The sequence below is a fragment of the Vombatus ursinus genome, unplaced genomic scaffold (assembly GCF_900497805.2).
Source record: "Vombatus ursinus unplaced genomic scaffold, bare-nosed wombat genome assembly UNPS02014830.1, whole genome shotgun sequence".
Taxonomy (NCBI): domain Eukaryota; kingdom Metazoa; phylum Chordata; class Mammalia; order Diprotodontia; family Vombatidae; genus Vombatus; species Vombatus ursinus.
This window is the reverse complement of record NW_020954608.1, coordinates 28,948,241-28,972,690: the sequence shown is the minus strand read 5'-3', so window position 1 is coordinate 28,972,690 and position 24,450 is coordinate 28,948,241. Positions and strand designations below refer to the sequence as shown.

Below are 24,450 nucleotides of genomic sequence, written 5' to 3'. Positions count from 1 at the left end.
CTGCTACAATATTCTAGGTGAAAAATTATGAGGGCTTAAGGTGGCGGCTATGAGAGGAGAAAAGGGATCAGATGCACGAAGGAAGAAATAGCAAGATTTGGCAAATTATTGACTATGTAGCGTGAGAGAGATTAAGGAAGCTAGGATAATAATACTGAGATTAGAAACCCGAGACACTGGATGGATGGCAGTGCCTTCAACAGAAATGGGGAAATCTGGAAGAGAAGGTGGTTTAGGAGGAAGGGTAATGACTTCAGTTTCAGATATATTGAGTTCAATATAGGTGGTGCTGTAGATAGAGCACTAGGCCTGGAATAAGGAAGACTTGAGTTCAAATGTAGCCTCAGACACTTAATAGCTATGTGACCTTGGGCAAGTCAGCTAACTTCTATTTGCTTCAGCTTCCTTACTTGTGGAATGGGAATAATAATAGTACCTACACCACAGGGTTGTTGTGAGGATCAAATGAGGTGGTATTTATAGAATACTTCGCACAGTGCATGGCATGTAATATAAACATATAAATATAAATGCTAGCTATCATCATTATTGTTGTCGTTATTATTAACATATCTCAAGGACATCCCATTTGAAATGTTCAATAGACAATTAATGATTCAGATCTGAAGCCCAGGAGTGAGATGGGGCTAGATATAGATCTGGTAGAAATGTAAGTGGAGAGAGGGGTCAGAGGGGAGAGATGTTTTGAAGGTACATCAGCTTTTATCCTTTGGTATGTTCTAAGATGGACCCTTGGGATGAACCTTAATTGAGGGTTTATGTTTTAGGAACTCTGGGGAACCCTTGTCCTCCCATCCAATCCATCCCTGCATCAGCTTTGCTGAAACAACAGAAACAGCATATGTTGGAAATAAGGAAAAAGAGAACCGAAGAAATACAGAAGCGGTAATGACAACAGTTACTCTTCCACATTAAATTAATGTGTCTCATTAATTCTTAGGCTGGCTAAGTGAGGTTTAGCTATTTGAGATCTGACTGTAGATTTATTGCTTTTAAGCCTTTTAAGTTATTAAAGTCTAAATGACAATTCCTATGCCCTGAAGTAAAATAACATAGGATACATTAGTCGTTAATTCAACAAAGCAACTTCATTTTGTAAGTGAAAAAACTGAGGGAAGAGATCACAGTTGAAGTTATTATTAGTTCTTTTCTCCCGAAGACCTCCTGATTTCTTCGTATATGTTCTCTCTTCCTGCTAAACAGAGAGAGGAGGGAGTTGTAATACAGAGAAGGTTATGGGATTTGCCCAGCATACCCAGAGTAGGGCTGGAACTGAAAGCTATATCTCTTGACTGCCAAGTCTAACCCATAGGCCACTAATCCATATACATAAGAATCCCTGCAGGCCATATCGTGACTTAGTTCTAAAATGTAATGTTATCTATGTTGTATTGTATTTTCATTTATTTTGTAAGTATCTCCCAATTACATTTTATTTTGGTTCCAGCCACTGTAGGGAATGTTGCTGGACACAAGATATTTGATGCCTCTGTTCTAGATAACCCTAACTGTTGCTGTTCTAGGTCCGAATCTATGATAACTGTGATCTTTTAAAATAAAAAATTCAAATTGTGTGAACTATGTGCAACTTAATTCCATGAAAAAATAAATGTCTTAATTGGATTAAGATTTTAAACACCCTAGAATAAAAGGTGAAGCTAGTGGTGACTACTGTGTGTGCTTATTTGAATTATTAGTCATTCCACAGAGGAAAATACTTTGACATCAGCTTATTTTTCACCTGGGCGTTGGTATTACTCCAATTCTTCCCACTCTTCATTATTAGGATACATTCTGTTTTTACATAGTCTTGCATGTGTTTATTTTGTTCTTGCATGTTTCTTTAAAGATTCCTTGAAAGTACAGCTGGAGTCAAAAGACCAGCTTCACTTTCCTCTTCAGAGAAGTTCCCTTTGCAGTCTTCAAGGCCAGGGGCAGAATTTCCCAAGGTGAAAAGAACCCTCAGTCCACAGACCCCCAAGCTTGGACGAGGATTCTCAGAAGGAGATGATATTCTCTTCTTTGATGACTCCCCCCCACCAGGACCAAAGCTGAGTGCTTTTGCAGAAACTAAGAAGGTAATTGCTTGTATTTCAAGTGTTGAGTGTGGACCTTAATACTGCACCATGGCTCTGAATAAATATGTAACGATGGTGATTAGAAATGAAGAAATGTGGAAAAGAGTTGACATTTCTCTAGCACCTTATGGTCACAGAATGTATTCCCCTCCATTATCTCATTTGATCTTTCCAATGACTGACCCTGTGAGAGCTAATACCAATACCATTATCCCTATTTACAGATCAGAAAACTGAGACTTTGGGGTTAGATAGCTTGCCTCCTAAGAATCTTAAACTGAAACAAGGGTTTGTTGTATTTGAAGGTGTATTGCTTAATTTGATTAACATTCTAAGAGACTTAAATTTCATCCCGTATTGTGATCAAATGCTATAGGAGTACAACAGCGAAGTCAGTTTTTTAGATGTTTTGCGATCATTCTTATTTGATATTTTGTAATCAGGTTGAAAGACTAATGACATGCAAAGAGTTATAGGCCCCAGAGTCACAGGACCGCAGAACTAGAGGGATCCTGGAGACCTCCTAGTCCGATGCCTCTGGTTTTCAAAAATTGTTGGTACGTTTTATTTTGACACAAAAAACAATCCCAACAAACTTAAGCAGCACTCCCCCAAAACACACACGCATGCATGCACTGTCACTATACTTCCTGAAAAGATTGTTAACAGAAAGGAAGCATATATATTTTAACTTCCATAGCATGGAAAAATGAAAGCAAGTGAAGGTAGGTAATGGAAGATAACTAAAATAGTTATAAATATATACATGTATATGAAAATAGTCCCAGAGCAACTAAAGCTCAGAAATTAACTGAGGTTGGTGAGGAAAGCTAAGGATAAAAAAAAAGGGAGGGATATTTTTTGTTGTTATATTGGAGGAAAGATCAAACAGGAGTCTGCATTTCATGGTGGATGGTATAATAACAGATGGTGTGGTAAAGGCAGAACATTTCAATCCTTTTTTTTCCCCTGTCGAGGAGTATTGGTCTGTAGGCTGGAAAGGAGAGAACGGAACTGACAGTAGGTAGTTAAATGCTAAGATAATTAAGGAAGTAAAAAGAGAGCAGCTGCCCTACTCAAGTCAGCTGGCCCAAATGAACTTTGAAAGGCAGCCCAGAGCCCCATACAGTTAATTTAAATGGAGGCTTTGTTCTCCTTCCTTTTTTAAGACAATATTTTGTTCCTGAGATCATTTTTGCTTAATCTGCATGAAGGCAGCCCTATTCTCACAGGCTCCCTTTCCCTCAACTTCAACCCCTGCCCCTCCCATTTGTCAGCTCTTTCCCTGGTTTTGGAATTTTACTTCACTTATTGATTCGGTTTTCTTCTGTTCTCTAATTCTTGCCCTTTTGCTCTTTTTTTTTAAAAATCTTTTCCCTTTCATTTAAGTGCTTAATTCCAAATTTGTCCTTCTTTCCTCCCCACCGGGTTCTTTTGTGTTTTTCTCTAGTTTTCTGTCTTTTTCTTACAAAAAAAAAAGATTTTCTTTACTTTAGTTTCTTCAGTAATCCTTTTCTGTCCATTCTGAATTTTTATTATTTTATTCATGGTCTTGATACTTATTTATTCCTTTAATCTCTGTGTGTTTGTCATGGAATTAAAGCTTCTGAAGTGCCAAGCTTGAATTCTTCTTTTAACCAATTTCTGTGTTAATGCTATTGTAGAGCTTGCTCCTGCTCCCCTTTTTCTGTTATGTCTCAATCTCTAAAAAGCACAAAAGAAGAATTATGCATCAGAGATGGAATAATTACAACTGCCTCCACAAAACATGAAAGCATCCATTCCTGCAGGAAGCCTTGAGAATAGAAGCGTTGCCCGACGGTAGAAATTTCCCAGCATCCCAAACTGTTCAGTCTAACTCTACGCTCTGCCTTCCCCATGATAATTTTCATTTGTATATAATCTCTCTGGGTCCATGCTCTGGCAGCTTTCCGAATGCTATATGCCTCTTGTAACTCTGATTTCCCTTCTTCTAAGGCACGCAATGCTGTTGTCCATGGAGAAACAACACTCACAGAGGTCATGAGTGGTCTTCTTGTGCACCCAATCCCTGCAGATTAGACCCCTGGTAAAGTCTCCATCTCTCATTACAGGATATATCTCTCCCCACCATGCGAGTATTCTTTAGAGGAACTCCATCAACTGCTAAATCACAATCTCCTCCTTTGTTTCATCTTATTTCAATCCTTCCTTTGACATGTCACCTATCCTCCTATAGCACCTCTTCTTGCTGAGAGACTACAGGAGTTATTTTCCTTTTATTGCTTAGCTTGGACTTGATTAGGGGACACCAACATTCTCTATCTTCTACCGCCCCACTATCTTTTATGTACCTTCCTATTCTTCAATTATTCTCACAAAATACATTGATTTATCTGTTGGGCAGGTTGTTGGATTTAATTCATGATGTTTCAGGCCTATTCCTCCATTGTCACTTCTCCTTTCCTTGAATTCTGCTTCAATCTTTATCTCCTTGTTTACTTTGAGAAAGAAATATCTGGTCCCTCCATTGTTGTGATTTTTTTTTTTAACCCATAGGTGTCTCTTTTCCCTCTTTAATAGTCTCTAGAAATGGCATGATTTATTGTGTTATTTGTTCTTTCTTAGGTGTTGTATTTATTTACTTTTTTTATAGTTCTGTTGTTGGAGGTGTTTGCAAGTCAAATCTGCCCATGTCTCTGTTTGTTTCTTTTTGTAAGAACGTTTCCAGCACTGATCTTTTTCATGGGTGCTTTGGCTTAGATTTGCAAGCTGTCTTTTTAGGTTTCCTCTTAAGCTCTTTTGCTTTTCCAAATATATTAATCTATTCCATTTTCTGTCTTCTGGCTTGTGCATTAGAATTTGTTATTAAAATTTCCTTTCCTTTATATTTGAAGGTCTTTCTCTTGGCCACTTGCTGAATTTGTTGTTTCTCATTAGAATAATTACATGTAACCTCCCTGTGTCTTGAAGTTTGAAGCATGAAGTCTTTTTCTGGAGGTGATCTATGCATTCTTTCAGTTGGTGCTTTGTGTTGTGTACTCAGAAGTTCTGGGCCATTTTCATGTATTTCTATTTTATGATATAAAGGCTTTTTGACTTGTCATGTTCTTCAGCAGGCCTTTGATCCTTAAATTGTCTATATGTTTCATATCTTCAAGATCAATATGTTTTGTTTGTATAGAAATAGTATGTTCTTTTAACAGTTTTGCTTTTTACTCCTCTTCTTCCAGATTATCCTTAAGTATATAAGTATAAATATAAATATATTCCCAATAAGTTCTTGCTTTTGCTTCTTAGAGAAATCTCCCACTGTGGATTCAAGTTTTTCTGTTCTACTTGTTATTTATTCTGTGCTGGTCATAACTTCTGCCATTTATTCTCATTTAAATTCTTTCAAGGTTCTGATTTGGCTTTTGAACCATTCTGAAATATCTTGCCGTGGTTCCTTGTTCTCTTGGAAGTCCAGAGTTCTGTGTTTTGTCAGCTGTTGGTTCAGTTGGTTTTCTCTTGAAATAGTTGTTTAGAGAAATTTATAATTTTTAAGATGTCTTATTATTCATCTTCCCTTCTGATGTTAATATCCTTCATGTTAAGTCCCTTTTCCCCCTTATTTTCCTTGTTTCTCACTTTCTGATTCCTTCCCTTTTGATGGTGTGTTTCAGACTTCTCCCATTTGGGCAATTCACATTTCACCAGTCTTGGTTTCTGCCTCAGGTAATTTCTGGATGGACAGAACTGGCTCCGGCTGGATGCTGGTTCCCTCTCCTAGGCGTACCTGGCACCCTGACCAAGTTCCTTGCATTCTTTAGTTCTCTCAGTAGGCTGAGTCACTACCTGTAGCTTTTTTCAGACTTGGGAGAACAAGGAGCAGGTGTTTCTGCTTCCTTGGAGTTCCCTAACCTAGGAACCAAACCAGTCAGAGCATGATTTCATCCCCCTAACACCGAACTCCCATACCCCGCCCATCTCTTCACATGTACTGGCCGAGTTTCTGCTTCCTTGGGGTTCTCTAACCTAGGAACCAACCCAGACGGAGCATGATTTCCTCCCCCAACACCTCTCTCTATATGTGCTGACAGAGTCTTCACAGCAGACCAGCATCCACAGAGTGGATCCCAAAGCACAAGCTGGAGAGTCAAGTAGGGTACCCTACCAAACGTAGGGTGCTGGGTAAATGCTAGATGCTAATGTTCTGCACTGTTAATTCATAAGGCTGTTGCCTTTCAGGGCTTCTTCCTTTTAGTCCTATGGAGACACCTATAATTACATCTGTTTGTTTGGGTTTTTTTTTGGTTTTTGTTTTTTTGTTTTTTTGGTGAGGGCAATTGGGGTTAAGTGACTTGCTCAGAGTCACACAGCTAGTGAGTGTTATGTGTCTGAGGCAGAATTTGAACGTGGGTCCTCCTGACTCCAGGGCTGGTGCTTTATCCACTGCACCACCTAGCTGCCCCATTTACTTTGCTTCTGGTGAGAATTCCCCTATGGGAGTTTTTTGAGAGTTGTTGGGGAATGGAAAAACTCCGTCATCCTCCATCACATCAATCAACACGACCTGAACCAGTACAGTGGAAAGAGTAATGGATTCAGAGTTAAAGGCATTGGATTAAAATCTTACCTCTACCTCTTACCTTACTACTCTCACCTTTGACAAATCCTGTGGGCATTAGTTTCTTCATGTATAAAATGAGGTTGGACTGAATAGCTTCTCAGGTGCCTTTGAGCTCTAAATCTATGAACCCATAAATTACATTTTAGAGCATTGAAAGAGCTGAGGGATATGAACCACCATCAGGTATCTTTGAAAGAGGATTAACAGAAAAACAAAACAGGAAATAACCAAGATTGGTAAAGGGTAAGTATCTGTTATTTCAAAAAAGGGAACAGAACGGAGTCTACAAACTGTAAGCCAGTGAGCTTGATTTTAATTCCTGGCAAAATTCTAGAACATATCATTAAGGGATAGTTAATGAACACTTAGGGGAAAAAAAATTACAAAAAGTCAGCATAGCTTCATCAAGAATGGGTTGTACCTGGGGCAGCTAGGTGGCACAGTGGATAGAGCACCGGCCCTGGATTCAGGAGGACCTGAATTCAAAGCTGGCCTCAGACACATAACACTGACTTGCTGTGTGACCCTGGGCAAGTCACTTAACCCCATTGCCTAACAAAAAAAAAAAAAAAGGAATGGGTTGTATCAGACTAGTCTCCTATGTTTCACCGGGGTAATAAACTGGTAGATCATAGGCATGTTGTAAATTTGGTTTACCTAGTTTTTAATAGAGCATTTGATAAAGTCTCCCGTGGTATTCGTGGAAAAGACTGAAAGATATGGGCCATAGAATAGAATAATTGGGTAGATTAGGAACTACTTGAATAGCTACATCTCAAGACAAGTCATTACTGTTTTGATATTTTCTTAGGCTTCTAGTGAAAAATTTCCAGCCATGTATCCCTGGCTTTGTGATATTTAACATTTTTATCAGTGACTTAGTTAAAGGCATATATAGCACACTCACATTTGCAGATGATACAGACCTTGGAAGAATTGCAAATATGTTGGATTATAAAGTTAGAATCCAAGAATATCTTGCTTGGCAGGGCTGGAATAATGGTCCAAAATTACTAAGATGAAAGTTAATAGGAACAGATGTAAAGTCTCATAACTGTTCAAATTACCTTCCTAAGCATGAAGTGAAGGGTGAATCTGAACAGTTCACCTTTATAAATCCAGGGGTCTAGTGGGTCATAGGCTCAATAGAAGTTGATAGTGTGATACAGCCCCCATAGGCTGAACTAATGGATGGATAACGTCCGGCTCTGCCAGGAAGAATGAAGAGCCTCAAAATATGCCAAGTGAGGGTCAGGAGAAAGAATTGAGGATCTTTATCATGGAGAAGTGAAGACTTAAGGAATACATGTTAACAGAAATGCTCCTGTATGGATGAGGGATCAGAATTGTTCTGTGTGTCCTCAGAGAATTGACCTGAAAGTCTTGAGTGGAAGAAAAAACATGCCAGCAATTGGAGCTCCCTAAAGTTGGATGGGCTACCTCTTTGGACAAAGGCTAGATAATGGGGAGTCTTGCTCAAATATATTTTGTACTAGGTAGCCTCTAAGGTCCTTTCTAACTCTGAGAGTCAGTTTCCTGACTCCCAGGCCATAGCATGACACTGCTACCATGGGTTGTGGTCCTTGTGGCCATATACATATGTTGGCACTGCCTCTGTTGCAATATCAATGGCAAGGATGCATCCAGGGCTTTGGGAGGTTACTTTACAAATTGGGGCCAGTGTTGAGAAGAGAGATGCCATTTTGTGACTGGTATGCTTTACATGTACCCATGTGTGCATGCATGCATATACTAACACACTAAATATTTCTCATGGTTTCTTTTTTACTGGTGTTTTGTCATGGTTGCTAAGCCCTATACCCAGATGTGATGTTCTGCCTGAGGTGACCAAATAAGAGCCAATATATATCTCATTTAATCTCTAACCTAGCAGGTTATCCAAAGCAGGACAACCCAACAAATTGGGGCATGACTTTGGGACTTAATTGAGGTCCGTGGCTTAATGCTTTAAACAGACATTTGGATGGGGCACTATTTATTGCATACTTATTGTTATTGTATCCAGCTTCTCCCTTCTATCTCCTACATAGCTACAAAATTGATTTTCCTAAAGCACATGTCTGACCATCTAAAAATCTCTTGTTATTCCTTCTTTCCTCTAGCTCAAAAAGGAAACTCTTGTTTACCATTTAAACCCCTTCACCGGCTGGCTCTAACCTGTCTTTTCAGTCTGATTACATATTATTTCTCTTCACATATTCTATTTTCCAGCCATATTGCCCTACTTTATATTCCCCATACCGATCTCATCTCTGCTTTTGATTTTTCTTTAATAAATTTTTATTGCTATCTTTTATTTTTTGTATCACTTACATTACTAAACAGTACATCATCTGAAAGATATGGGGACTTTAACAGACTGCAGGTTCAGTATCAGTCAGCAGTATGACATGGCAGCCAGGAAAGCCAGTGCCATCTGAGGTGACAGAAAGAGAGGCATAGCGTCCAAGACTAAGGGAGATAGATGTTCTCTTGTCTTGGTTAGACCACAACTAGAATACTGTAAACAAAGTAGGTTGTTCCTTACTAAAAGTCTAAAAGAAAAGGCTGGATACTTGTGAGCATATTATAGAATGGATTCTTGTCCAGTTGGGCCAGATGAGATCTTTTCCACCTCTGAAATTTGGGATTCATTAGATGCTCTGCATCCTAACCTATGGATAATCTGAAGCCAGGGAAAGTTGGATGAAGATGGAGAAGTGGGTGTTGACTAGCTCTCCTATCAATCTCACCTGTTGAGTAAATAGTTCGTTAGTCCCTTAACGTAATCTTTGTTGTCTCTGATAACAAATCAAAACACGTTTTTTACTTAGGGAAACCTCCATTCATAGTATAGATTGTTATCAAATCAGAAAAACAAGTAGGCAAGAGTGAATTGTGGAGGGGAAACATTTTTCCTGATTTAATTCTCAAATGAAATGAGTGGGTAGAAAAGGGCAAGAATTACGAAGGTGTAATAAAACCCTCTACTAACAAAACCTTCATTCACAAATTTTTTTTTTCTGTGCTGTGCTCTGCTTTTAGGAGAAAGGTTCAAATCACAAGAAAACAAACTCAAATTAGAAGCATTACTTATATTTAGCAAAACTAATATAGGTAAATAAGAATTCCAGTATTAGGAGAAAAGGGTCAGTACACATTCAGCCAAATGTCCTCTGCCTCTCAGAGAAAGAGTTCTTAACCTGAGACCTGTGAATTGTTTTTTCTTTTTTTTTTTTTGACAACTATATTTCAATATAGTTGATTTCCTTTGTAATCCTGTGTATTTCATTTTATGCATTTAAAAACAATCTGTAGCCTTCATTAGACAGCCAAAAGGGCTCCATGGCAGAAAGAAGATTAAGGCTATATCTAAGACTGTATCTGTGATTTCCTGTGACATTCGGAATAATGACCCTGCGATACTACAAGATAGGTCTGCTTTCATCAAAGAAGCATTCTTTTAGCTTCAAATGTGCTTAGAAATGTGGGGAAATGAATGCAAATATTCTGGAATGATGTTTAAATGAAGTTTGAAACAAAAGTGTCTCTCTGTATAACAGATTCAGTTGATCAAGGAATTATTGTTTTCTACTCCCAGAAGTCACCAACATTTTCTCCTTCCTAAAATGACCATACAGTGGAGAGGCGTAATCTGCTTACTGGCATTTGTTTGTTTGTTTGTTTTGGTTTTTATGCCCTCTCTCCTTTTTCTAGTTGACAGCTATTGCCAAGTTGAGAGCCAAAGGCCAGGTCCTTACAAAAGCAGATCCGAACTGTATTAAACGGAAGCAATGTGACCTTCAGAGTGTAACAGAGCGTGTAGAGAAAAGCACCTCATCATCACCAGGTAGAGTAAATAGAAATTGCATAGAGGTTAAAGAAAAGTGGGCCAAAGAAAATGAATGCTTTTCTAAAGTAGGATAGTTCTGGAAATTTTCCTTAGTGGATTGATCAACAGCCACCCCTGCTCTCTTATTTACTCTGGTTGTGTAATAGAACTAGTCCAAAGTTCTTCCTAGAATACATTTTTAATTGGAATCTTCCATTAACCTTTTTTTCTGTAAGAAGAATTGAATTTCTCCTATCATTGTACTGATGCATTTTTATGCCTAAATTTACATAAACTAACAGTGATACATATTATGTATTTTAAATATTAATCCAATGGCCTCTCAGAGAGATAGATGCAACCTGTGACTCCATTTTTCTGCCAGAATTCTAAACTGAGCTGGGTTGTTTAATGTGAACCTTGTACAAAGGAACATCAACCCTTTACTACCATAAATCAGCATTCAGAGTAATTGTCTGGGGCAAGAGGGATTTCACAGGGTCATGGAATTAGAACTGAAAAAGACGTCAGAGACCATATAGTCCAACTGCCTTGTTTTACCCTGGAAACAAAGACCCAGAGAAGTTCACTAGGTGACTTGCCCAAAGTCACAGGCATAAGTGACAGTAAGGAAAGGAGTAAGATTTGAACTCAGGTCCCTCTGACTCTCGAGTCAGTGTGCTCTTTCCATGGGACCACAGCTTCTTCCTGTTCTTTACAAATACCATTTTATTTCCCATCTTGGTGCCTTCACTCATACTGTTTTCCTTGCCTGGACTGCACTCCTTTCTTACCTCCACCTGTCAGAATCCCTAGATTTCTTCCAAGCTCAGCTCTATGGCTGTCTTCTATATTAGGTCTTTCCTCATTCCCCCTAACTCCTAATGCCTCCCCCCAAAAGTTATCTTGTATTTATTTTGTAGATTTTTTTTTTAATCTACTGAGTAATATGTAAGATCCTGGAAGGTAGGGTTTCTGTTATTTTTATCTTTGTAGCTCTAGTGCCTGGCACCTGGTTGACTTTTAATAAATGCTTGTTGATGGTTTTTAAAATTGTAACTGGTATTTTATATTACTATAATGTTTCAGAAGCTTAAGACCAGTGGTCTTATTAACTTACTAATTTTCCTTTCTATAACCCTTAAAGATTTATAAGGCACTTTCTTCACACCGACAGTCTTGTGAGGTAGGGAGTAAAAAGAATTATTATAGATGGAAAAACGAAATCTTAGGGACACAAAGTGACATGTCCATGGTCAAACAATTTTGGGAATGTAAAGTCAGGAGCAGAACCCAGGTTCTGCTTGCTGCAGTCCTATTTCCCCTGCCCACTGTTTTCCAAGTCAGGTTTGACCTTAATAGTAGAATGGTTTTAGTGTAATTACATAATTGTTTATGTAGCATACTACAGTTTACTGCCCTGGGAGGCAAAGAGTGTAGGTATCATCATCCCCATTTTGCAAGTGAGCAGATTGATGCTCAAAGCAGTTAGTGATTCACCCAGGGAATGCATAGGCAGTGGGAGGAGATTTCAGAGAAGTGAGGTATGGCAGGATGATTAAGAAACAGGCCCTGAAATAGCACTGTAAAACCAGACACTGTAAAGTTATGTTTTTCTCTCTGCTGTAGCTGAAGATGACCTAGAACCTGCGCAAAAGAAGCATCGAGAGCAGCTGACCTATCTGGAGTCTGAGGAGTTCCAGAAAATTCTCAAAGCTAGATCAAAGCACACTGAGATGCTGAAGGAGGTAAAAGCCTGGCACCAAATGTGACCATTTTGACTCACCACGGATTAAAGGGCCAGAGCCCCAGGACTCTGCATACCTTTACTTGCCTTCAGCAAACAGGAACTTGTGGGATATTGACTTTTAAGGCACTTACCACCCTGCTACTCAATACCACCTAGTACCTAGTATGGAATTTAATTGGCTACTATATAAGGAAATTATTTACCAAGGCAATCCATTAAACAAAACAACAACCATCAGTCCAGTGCAACCCCTTTCTTCAGTGACAGTGGCAAGCTAGTGAAGAGAGGGGGCTGAGAAAAACAGCTTTTAGGCTTCAGTTAGCACTTACTCCACTACTGTCATTCATGTAAGATATTTTTCCAACAATCAACAAATTACCGGGCTTATATACTGGGTGACAGGATACAAAAAAATCTTGACAGGCTAGCTCACTGGGCTGAATCTAATGTAATGAAATGGGAGTTTTGGTATGCTATAAGATCAGCAGGAGACAGTGGTATGATTTAGCAGCCAAAAGGGTTAATGGAATCTTGGGATGCATTAAGAGAGGTATAGCTTCAAGAAATAAGGAGGATTTGGCACTACAGCCGTACTCTACCCTGGTCAGAGGTAGGGAGTGTGTGGAGCATAGGAGGGCAACCAGTTTGGTGAAGGAGCTCAAGTTCATATCATAAGAGGATCATTTGAAGAAACTGGGAATATTTAGCCTGGAGAAAGAAGACTTGGGAGGGATTTAATAGCTATTTTCTCCTCCTGGCAGTATGCTGTCCGTGGAGGCCCACACACTCTCAGAGGTAGTGGTCCCTTTGAGCACCAAATCCCTACAGATGAGATCCATTGTAGGGTTCCCCTCTCCCCTTATGGATTATTCCCATGGGCGTGTTCTTCATTGGGACACCCCCCCGCCCCTTCCACCAGTGAACTGACCTTTCTCTCTTTTTTTCCTGATGCTTCGATCCCTCCACTTGCCACCTCACTCCTCCTGTATTCTCTCTTCCTGAGACACTTTATTGTTTAGTATTGACTGGAGTAGGATATATCACCCATTCCTCTATGCTTCCTCCCATTCTGAAATTTATTCCCCATCCCACCCCCCAAAAAAAATTTTTTTGAATCATTTGGATGCAGGATGTTGTGAGATTTAGGCCATGTTGTTTAAACTTTGGGTACATTTTTCAAAGGGATTGTCCAGTGTCAACTTGATGTTCAGAATGTTTTCAGAGCACTTGTAGTACATCCTAAGTTGTTATTACTTTTGTCAGATGCTTGACCCCTTTCAACTCTGCTTTTTCAGGCCGAGGCAGACCTACAGGAACGCTATTTTGAACCGCTGGTGAAAAAAGAACAAATGGAAGAAAAAATGAAAAGTATTAGGGAAATGAAATGCCGAGTGGTAACATGCAAAACGGTGAGTGAAGGAAGAAAGTTTCCTGGGGACTCAATCTATAAGATACTGAATAGCTCCTAAAGTGTGGAGCCTCAGCAAAATTCTTTTGGGTGTGTCTGGTTTCATTGGTCTTGAAAGCAAAGCACTCATGGAAAGCTAAGAATTCCATTTTGCAGTCACCCTGAGTAAGTTTTTTTTTTCATAATTTATAGCAAAGGTAAAATTTTTTCTTTCCCTATTCCCACTACAATTTTGGAAGAAATAAAATTCATCATTTCATTTCACCTTAGATGAACTCCTCTGCTGTTAACACAATGGTGGAACATTCCAGGACAATTTGGCATTTGTCACCTGCACCCAACACTTTCTAATACCTTTTATTCAACCTGTATTGCTCTAGTGGTTGTAGTTAAAATTTTGTAGTTAAAATTGAGTAACTTAATAAGTGTTCAAAGGATAGGAGCAAATTTTCAAAAGAATTGTAAACTATTGATAACTACCTGACAATATGCTCCAAATCACTAAAGTAAGAAAAGTGCAAATTTAAATGACTGAGGTTTTACCTCAACATTGACACAAATGACAAAAAATTGAAACATTGTTCCAGAGGACAGTGAGAAGACAAGCTCATGAATGCATTGTTAGTAGAACTGTGAAGTAGTCCAAATATTCTTCATAATACAAGAGAGTAATGAAATTACCCATACCCTTTGACTCCATCATTACTGGGTATATATCCTAAGTCAGTCAGAGAGAGATGAAAGTCCATCCTATTCATATCAAAGCAGCATTATTTGTGATGGCAAAGAATTGGGAACATAGTACATGCCCATTTATTGGGGAATGGCTGGAAAAAAAAACTGATCTATTAATGTAATGAAATAATATATAATAAGGTGTGACAAATACAAGGTGTTTGGAGACATAGGAAGATTTATATGAATTGATGCAGTTCAAAATGAGCAGAACCAAGAGGACAGTGGACCCATTGTTTATATCAGTGTAAATGAAAAGATCATTAAAAGGAAATCCCACTAATTGAAAAACCATTGATGATCCTGGAGAACAGATAATGGAACATAACTACTCCAACAGGGCAGAGGTAGAAATCTAGTAGGAAAGAATATAAAAGTTTAGCAGCTTACCTTAGTAGCATGATGATATTCTATCTCTAGTTCTCCTTCTGTGGTATGTGAATGCTATGGCTACCCTTTTATCTCACTTGAATTTAGAAAACCATGTGAGGAGGTTAGGGTCACACAGCTGGGAAGTGTCTGAGGACACATTTGAATTCAGATCTTACTGGCTCCAGGCCCAGTGCTCATCTTCTACACCACCTAGCTGCCTTTAGTTTCTGTAATAGCCATCACTAAATCTTGCATACTTAACATTTCTGTTTGTCTTCATGAAATTGAAGAACTTGGGCCAGGCATGACAAAAAGAAGAGCTCTCAGGGATTAGTTGTAATTGAAAAAGTTTCAGGATAGTTGCAACCATTAGGAATAAATGTAAAGTCCCATGTTTAGATTCAAAAAAACACTGTGGGGATTTTAGTGGACCAGTTGTCAGAAGCCATCTCATCCAACTTGAACCTGAACAAAAATCTCCTCTTCAATAAACCGTTGTCTCCTAAGATAGAGCAAACTGTTAGGTTGTAATTTATATAGAGAGAGGCCTGAATCTGCTTCTCTATAGCTAATATCTGAGACCAAGCACAACAAATTTCAGAATTCTTTTGTGTGATAGTTGTGAGGATAAAATACATTAACATATGTAAAATGATTTGCAAACCTTAAAACACTCTCCAGATAGAGATAGATGTGTAGCTTTATATGCTACTGCTATACTAAATGTACTATGTACATATATAAAAAACTACGTTATTTTTATATTTTATTTTATTATATGTACTTTATACTAAGAGGTATGTAGCTATTGTTATACCGTGTGTGTGTGTGTGTGTGTGTGTGTAGCTATTATTGTTGTTTTAAAGCCCTTGGTTTAACAATGCCATGTTGATTTTGTGTAGTGCAACTATACCCATTTCAAGCTCTTGGAGACCTGTGTCAGTGAGAACCATGACTACCACTGGCATGATGGTGTGAAGCGGTTTTTCAGGTGTCCCTGTGGAAATAGAACCATATCTCTTGACAGGCTACCTCAGAAGCACTGCAGGTATGGGGTTTGCCTGGGTCCTTACTTTTATATCTTATCAGCATTATGACTCTTAATTCCATTTTGTTCCATAATGTTACATAGATACGGTCAGAGACATTGTGTGAGGAATAACTTTTCAGTCTCTATTTGCTTTTCTTATAGTGTTTTGGCGGGGGGGGGGGGGTGCCAATTATAAAATTGGAGCTTCTGCTAATGCTTGGGACTGAAACTAAAGTTGGAAAGGTCAGCAGTGATACAGGGGAAACTTGGTGGTGTAAAGAATATTTTAGACCTCTTTTTCCTGAAAGTGAAAATTTTGGAATTAGTTTTTAGATGTATAGATGGCTGAACAAAATGCTTAAGATAAGGGTCCTGTATTGCTAGCTGATCTCCACTCCCCCAAAATGATTTCTGAAAACTATGGCAAGGAAGCTTTTTTGTTTGTTTTTTAATGTGAAATTATAATACCAGCTAATAATAATTTCTCTATACTGAGAAAAAGCAGCACCTAAAACACTCAAACGCAAGAGCACCTGGACATGTTTGCTGCCAGGGGGTGCTATCATTTTCAGAAGAGAATGGAAGATGTGGCCTTCAGATCATAGATTTAGAGCTGGAAGTGGACCTCAGAACACGTGGAGTCCAAACCTACTTATTTTACAGATGTACAAATTGAGGCCCAGGGAGTTTAATGGACTGGCTCCAGATCATGATGATAATGGGTGTGAGAGGAGGGATTTAAACCCAAGTTCCTTGACTCCAGAGATGGTCACCTCTCCACTCCTGCCTTTGGGCTTGTTTGCTTGTGTACTTTTGACCCTGAGGCTGATAGAGGAGAAGCTGGGTCTCAAAGAAGTAGATGCTGGCAATAGCATCCATTTTTTCCCCCTGTAAAGAGCTTATTATCCTGCCTGTTTCAAAGATTAGAAATAGGGAATAACTGTAAAGCTCAGAAGGAAATTGGAATCTGGCTTTTCCTGGCCTTTGTGACCAATAGTTTCTTGGCAAGTCAACAAGTATTTATTAAGTGCTTATTGTATTCCAAGCGCTGTGCTCAGTGGTGGGGATGCAAAGAAAAACCAAAGACGTTCCCTGCCCTCCAGGAGCCCACCTTCTAATGAGGGAGACAACATGTACAAACTAAATATGGGCAGGATTAATTAGAATCTCAAGGAAGGGACTAGCATCAAGGACACTCAACTCTTTTGTGCTCAAGTCTTGCCTTGTAAGACACGAACAATCAGGTCTGGTAAAGAAATCAACATTTCGTTATGTTCTACCACTTCCCTATCCTTCATCTATGGTTGTGTCATGACCTCTCTGCTGGAGAGAATTCATGGAACAACTGCTCAGAAATCTGCCTGGCGCTGATTGTTTTGAGTTACAGAGCAGAGGAATAGGGGCAGCTAGGTGGTGCAGTGGATAGAGCACCTGCCCTGGATTCAGGAGGACCAGAGTTCAAATCTGGCTTCTGACACACAATACTTACTAGCTGTGTGACCCTGTGCAAGTCACTTAACCCCATTGCCTAGCTAAAAGAAAAACAACAAACAGAGCAGAGGGATATGCTTGGTCCTCAGCCCCTACAAACAGTTTTTTGAGCTGAAAGAAAATAGAGAAAAAGACATCTCATTATCTAGACCACAGGTGGGGAACCTTCAGCCTTAAGGCCACATATAGACTTTTAGGTCCTTAAGTGCAGCCTAATTTGGATTCAGCCAAAAGGCCGCACTTAAGGGCCTAGAAAACTTCATGTGGCCTTAAGGCTACAGATTCCCCAACCCTGATCTAGACCTAAAAGTCAGATTTATCCTTTCCCTTTCTCGCTCTTATTAAAGTCATCATCTTGCCCAGGTACACAGTGTATGTCAGTATGATCCTGACATTGAACTTCAGCCCAATATCAATCCATCAAAAAAATCAAGTACTTACTTATTAGGACCTGGCAAGAACCTAATTATGATTTGAGAATCTGCTTGTAGAGTATGTGACTCCTAAAAAGTTGAAGACCATTCCACAGATCATTAGAAAGCTCCTTTTATTTGAATTTATAGAGTGACCTTCACCTTGGATTTCATAATAATTGGCAGACATGTTAGAACTGATAAGCCCTTCCTTTGGAAAGATGTCAGCAGAATTTATTATCAAGTAAATGGTTAGTGAATATCTAGGGGAAAAGGGGGTGCTCACAAAATACTATCATGGCTTCATGCAGAAAGGTCTTGCCAGACTGACCTTATTTCCGTTTTTGACAAGGTTCCTAAATTGGTAGATCAGAATAATACTGTATGTATGGTTTTCCCTAGATTTTGGCCAAATGTTATAGAGAAATGGTGGGATATGGGCTGGATTCCTGGTGTTAAGCCCAAATTGAACTGGAGGCCACTAAACTGTGTGTGAGGGTCCCTGCAGGCCACATATTGACTTAGAAATTCACTTATTAACATTATGTATGTTCTACTCTATTTTGTTAAATCTGATTCTGGCTATACTCAGAGTAGTGTAAGCTGTAAGGTATGGGCCGAATGTTTGGCACCTCTGGGCTAAATGATAGTACAGTGAGGTGGATTTGGAACTGGCTACATGGCTAAATGTAAAGTCATTAATGATTCTGTGTCAGCTTGAAAGGAAGTTTCCAGTAGAGTGCTCCAGGGTTCTATACTTGGCTCTGTGCTGGATTAAGGTACAGGTGGCATAGTCATCACATTTGCCAGTGGCACAAACCTGGCAGGAAGCGGAGTAGAATATGATGAAATGTTAATAGGAAAAATATTTAAAGTCTTACACTTCATTTCAGTAGATTAATTTCATAAATACAAGATAGAGAAGATATGGTTTAACCATAAGCAGGTTGTCTGAAAAAGATACAGAATATTTTGGTGAGCTGCAAGATTAATTAATATTAGTGTGATAGCAAGCAAAAAAGCTAATGTGATCTGGGACTTAGGAGGAGGATAAGAAAGTGACCGTCCTGTTGTTCTCTCTCTAGTCACACCACATCTGAAGCAGTATGTTCAGTTCTGGGTGCTACGCTATAGAGAGGGTATTGATAAGCGGAAGAGTGTCTGAAAAAAGTCAATTTATGATGAAGGACCTCAAGTCCATGTTACATAAAGACTAGCTGAAGGAATTGTGGGTGGTTAGCCAGACATAGAAAAGATTTAATGGAACATGATCACTGTCTTCACAAAGTATTTCAAGAGCTGTCTTGTGAAGACCCCACAGGAGAGGACTAGGAACAACGATAGAAGTGAAGGGACCACTTCCTAACATTCAGAGCTTTCCCAACGTGGCATGGTCGGCCGTGGTGGTGGTGGGTGCCCCTTCCCTTGAGGTCTCTACGCAAGGGTCAGCTGATCATTTGTCGGGTGTGTTGCAGTGTGAATTCTTTTTTAGGTGTGGGTTGGCCTCTCCATCTACCCAAGTCCCTTCCAAACCCCTAAATTCTATAATTGTTAACATTTTAAGAGTGTAGGCATGTATCATACTTAATAATTCAGACTTCTCTTTTATTTCAGTAATTGTGGCCTCTTCAAATGGGAAAGGGATAGAATGCTAAAAGTAAGTAACATGCAAGTCTCTTTCAAGCTCAATTACTTCACCTTGTTTTAGTAATCAATACAAGAAATGCTGGTCGGTCTCTGATTAAGAACATTTTTCATTTTTCCAGGAGAAGACTGGGCCAAAAATTGGTGGAGAGACCCTGTTACCAAGAGGAGAAGAACATCCCAGATTTTTGAATAGCCTTAAATAGCCCTGTCTTCAGTAGTTAACATACCACCTACCTCTCTTCTTGTGTCTCCAGAAAAACAACCTGTTGGTTCAGTATTGACCATAAATGGATACTTCTACAAAAGAAGGTTAAGCCAAAAAGAAACACCCACTTGCTTACTTTCACTGGATTGGTCTGAGTATTGATATTGACATTTAAAATAAGAGATGAAGACAGAGGAATTTCCTGTTTTTTTCCTAGGGACTGTCGCCTAAGTTAGTGGGTTCAGAGAAGGCACACTTCCCAACCAGCATGTGCAGTTAAAGCTGAGCTATCTGTCTTCTCTCATACAGGATAAGATATTACATATCAGGATAAGAAGGCCTGCTAGTACTTATTGAACACCCAGTGGTGAAATAAACAGATCCATACAGACAGGTTTTTTCTTACATTCAAAGTGGAAGACAGGTGGTTGGTTTCTCTTCCTCTCATCTCTGTTTTGCTTTGTGACCTTGATGTAGTCTTTGAACTTCTTTATTTCTCATTCTCTGCACAATAACCCCAAGAATACCAGCCTCCTCCCTCTCCGTGACTCTCAGTGAATGAATGGATGAAAAAACCTTTTGAATGCTTACTGTGTGCAAAAAAACACTAAAGTGTTTTTGATTCAGTGAACAGCACACTTTATGTGGCGTATAGGACCTTGCTACAGAAAGAGATTGTTTTCTTTTTTTCTTCAGAAAGAAAAAGGTCAATGAAATTTAAGAATCTCCAATCCTGTCCAATACAAATTGTGAAGAATTGTTCAATATGACTACTGAAAGCATATAACTCATTGCTTGTAGAAACCTATTATACAGGATTAAAACAAAAGAGAACAACTATACATCTAGGGACAGGGACCTTGAGCTCTAAGATTCTGGAGAACAAATTCAGATCCTTCCTTCACGTTTACCAAACCACTCTCATTTGTATAGTAAGTAGTAGGTGGGTGCTTTGTTTCTCTTGAAGTTACATGCCTCAACAACTTCACTCTCAGGAGTCTCACATCTTCAAGAAGTGTTTTTATTGTCTACTAATGAAGAAGACTAATCATTTATATCAGCTCACTGAGCCAGAAAACACTTGGAAACACCAAAGCATTTGTAATGGCTCATTTCAAGTGAATGTGCTATTCCAGCTACTGGATTACAGCATCTGAGTCCTTAAAAGCATTTTTTAAGCTCTTCCTTAGAACCTGAACACAAACAGCCGTTTTGAAGATCCTCCTGGCCCTTAGAAACACACTGTTGCTGCACGGCAAACCTGTTTTTCCTTTGAGCAAAATGAGGGACCAGACAGACTAGAGAGAGCTCCGTATTGTTACCTGGATGGTAGAAAGGCTCATAGTGCTGGCCTTTGATCTTAGTGGCTAATTGATGGCCTGAGCTATTGATCGAGGCTGGTGGAATTGATTTTGGGATCCACTGTTTACTCTGTATGATTATTCATACAGCAGTAGTAAGAAGCTTACTTCTCACTACAAGAATGAACCACACAACTCCTTTAACCTTATTCTCTGCAAAGTGTATTAAATGTTTCCTTTACTACCATAATAAACATGTGTCCTTTTCTTAACCTTGATCATTAGTAACTTGGACTTCCACAGTATTTAGATCATCAGGTTAGATATTCATCTTGGCTTTATTAAACCTTCCAAATGGACTGTTAAAGTAGAATCAGAGAATTATAGATTTAGGGATGGAAGGGATCCTCAGGGTCATCTAGTCTGAACAATTTCAATTTGTAGTTGAGGGAAACAGTCCCAGAGAAGCTGACGTGACTTGGTCCTCAAAGAAGTAACCATTGGAGCTGGGATTCAAGTCTGGTTCCTCTGATTCTCTATAATCAGTCAAAAAAGGAAAACTGGATGGTAAAGAATGAGATAGATTTGAATGTTGTACTCCTTATGTCAGTCATCTTTGGGTGACTTGGAGGGTATGTTTTAAGTAGTATTTAAACCTTTAATAAATGTTTCTGGAATTAATCACTTTCCACATTTAGATTGGAAGTAATGTGTACTGAACTATAAGTCAGAAACCTTGTTTTCTAGCCTGAGCTCTTCCCTTGTCTGTAAGCCTCAGCAAAGTCTATTCCCTGGGCCTCATTTTCCCACCTATAAAATGAGAGGAAGTCCTTTACAGTTCTAATAGTCTATGATTCTATGTGAAGAATAGGGGAGATATGTATTGGCATCAGCTCATGTGAAAAAAACAAACTGCAGGCTTTAGGTGGCCACAAACAAAACAAGCTAACAGTGTGACATGACTATATTAATAGTGGCACAGTGTCCAGCCTAAGCACCACCCTATGCCATGCATGCTGGCTACCACACATCTGGAGGCCACATCATGAGGCTGGAGCAACAGCGGAGCCCCAGTTGGAGGAAAAGACTGCAGAGATCACCAGGACTGTCCTCAGAGGTCTGCACAGCTGTCATGTGGGGAGAGAATTTTGCTTATTTTGTGTCTCCAAAGGGCAGAACTAGGGACAATAAATGAAAATTTCACATGGCAGATTCAATTTGATTCCATGAAATGAGCTTTTTTTTTTTTAAGAGGGAGCTCCCCATTCTTGGAACAGTTAAAATAGATTCTGGAAAGCCAACCTTATAACTTCTAAGATGCTGTGATTCTATCTTCATGTTCCCTTAAGACTCAACTTGAGATTCTCAAAAGAGTAATATTTATAGAATCAATATTTACTTAATGACCTTCCGTGAGTGTAAAATGGTAGTAATTATGAGCTAAATAAAAGATAAATATCCCAAAGCAAGATTGGCCTCTGTTGCCTGGTGGGATTATTTGAGGGGCTGGAGGAAAGCCTTCTGCCTGAAAACATTGGCGTCAACTGATGCTTAGGATTTTAACCTTCTGCCATTTTAATCTCTGCCATGCTTCCTTGTCTTATCTATGAAAATAATTCCTGAGAAGAGTTGTTATCCTTAAAGTCATTCACACTATAGCTTTGTGAACTTACATGACTTGCCAGTTGAAGAATATGATGTACTTGGGCAAGAGGGAGATAGTGTTTGGGGAAAAAATGGTGCAGAAACATGAGACTAAGAGTCCTGAAGGCACACTTTTCTTCACAATTTTACCAAAGGACCTCCTTGTCTGAAAGTACAAATCCCCTTCTTACTAATTTCTAGTTTAAATGTAACAATGCCCAGATCCTTGACAGTGCTTACTGGAGTGTGGTTTACCCTGCCAAGGATATTACTGGAATTTAATACAGTATTTGAAAACTTATGTGGTATAATGGAGCCTTTGTTAAGAACTTGGGGTGGGAGGGAGGCAATAGAATTCACAGTTGAGCCTAGTAAACATTTCCGGCTGGGATTATTTATCCAGAGCCAGACTGCCAAGTCTGGCCACTGGAAAAGAAAACTTCCTTTGGCCAACTTGTCACCAAAACAGCTCTTGGTTTTTTAAAATCTGTATGGCCCTCTGTCACTTAATGGAAATGTGCATAGGAGGGCATATGTAAAAGGTGATGCTTGTTGGTTTCTCTGTTAGCATGATGTGGAAAGAACACTGATTTGGAGTCAGGGGACTTGTTTTTGCTGACTGTCACTTCCTTAGCTTCTTGGATAGATAGAGAGTAAAACTAGATGTGGACCTGAGCAACTTAACAATTGAAAGCCTTATTTTGCATGTTGACTCCCTTTATTTTGCATGTTGAATATGAGCTCCTTGTGGCCAGGGATTGTTTTTTGCCTTTCTCTGTCTCCTCAGCACTTAGCCCAGTACCTGATACATAGTAAGCACTTAATAAATGCTTGTAGCTTGCTTGCTTGCTTTGGGACTTTACCCATGTCTGGTTGCTTGTTGACCCATTCACAACCTCTGTGTGAATTGATTGATCAATTGTGAGGGGAGGGAGGAAGAGAAATGAACTATGGGAAGGAGCAGACAGGTGTGGGAGATGGAAAGATACCTGAACAGAAATAGAGATGGAGGGGCAAATTTGATTCTGTGGTGAGGGAAGAGCTTTTATCCATGGAGCTCACTCCAGGGAACCCTTTGGGCCCAGAGATGACAATGATGGACTGAGAGATGAGAAATGGTCAGCCAGCAGAGCAGAGCAGCAAGAAGTGGACCCAGCCTTCCCAACAGAAGAGAATGAATTCCTAAACCCAAACTTCTTGGAAAGAAGTCTGCATCCAGTATTTCTTGCTACTCCAGTACCATTTGGCTGTTGCCATCTCTGTGACCATGTGGTTCCACTCCCATGGGCTAGCATCTAGGCCTAGAGGCACTTCTACTTCTCCACAGGTATCGCTCTTGAGGTGGGTAAACAGACTATCCCGAGGATCCAAGCCCTTCATGATTCAGGTAGGATGCACCAAGGCCGCCATTCTAGGACCAAAGAGCCACCTGAGACCTTCTTCCCTTGGTCTGAGAGAAATAGTTTACTCAATACTTGGAATGAGCCCTTGGATAGAACCGACCTAGTGGGTGTTTGGAGGGTGAGTACTTCAATCATGCCTCACTCTTCTGTAACCGGTCCATCCCTGCCATTCCATCCGTCACTGCCTTCACCATTAGGTAAGACCAAGATTTCATGGGCTACATCCCACATAAATGTTAAATGATGTTCTTCAAAATTCTTTTTTGGTATGTCACTGATAAAAACAGCAAGGTCAGAAGGAGTCTTTTGCCATTTCTCCAATGCACAACTAAATGTGGGTTTTATACATTTAATCAGATGTTCAGAACCTAAAATTCAGAAGCTTTGATGGTTTAGGTTACTATCTAGCATTTCTCGACTAAACTAAGCTGGAGGATTGGGACCTTATCTACTTTTTAAAATTTCACTTCAGTTCCTGTTATAATGCCCTGTATACAGTCGGTACCTATTACACATTTGTTGTTTTGAT

At 39.4% G+C, this 24,450-nt stretch overlaps 1 protein-coding gene across 1 annotated transcript in view; it reads left to right on the top strand.

Moving 5' to 3' along the window:
* Positions 1-21,146, top strand: part of MCM10 (minichromosome maintenance 10 replication initiation factor) — a 48,581-nt gene extending 27,435 nt beyond the window's left edge. Inside the window, exons 13-20 of the mRNA XM_027838515.1 lie at positions 789-906; positions 1,871-2,099; positions 10,408-10,540; positions 12,152-12,270; positions 13,568-13,681; positions 15,690-15,835; positions 19,336-19,378; positions 19,488-21,146. Coding sequence (XP_027694316.1) covers positions 789-906; positions 1,871-2,099; positions 10,408-10,540; positions 12,152-12,270; positions 13,568-13,681; positions 15,690-15,835; positions 19,336-19,378; positions 19,488-19,571 — 986 coding nt within the window. The 3' untranslated portion in view covers positions 19,572-21,146. The remainder of the gene's footprint in view (positions 1-788; positions 907-1,870; positions 2,100-10,407; positions 10,541-12,151; positions 12,271-13,567; positions 13,682-15,689; positions 15,836-19,335; positions 19,379-19,487) is intronic.
* The last annotated feature ends 3,304 nt before the right edge of the window (positions 21,147-24,450 follow it).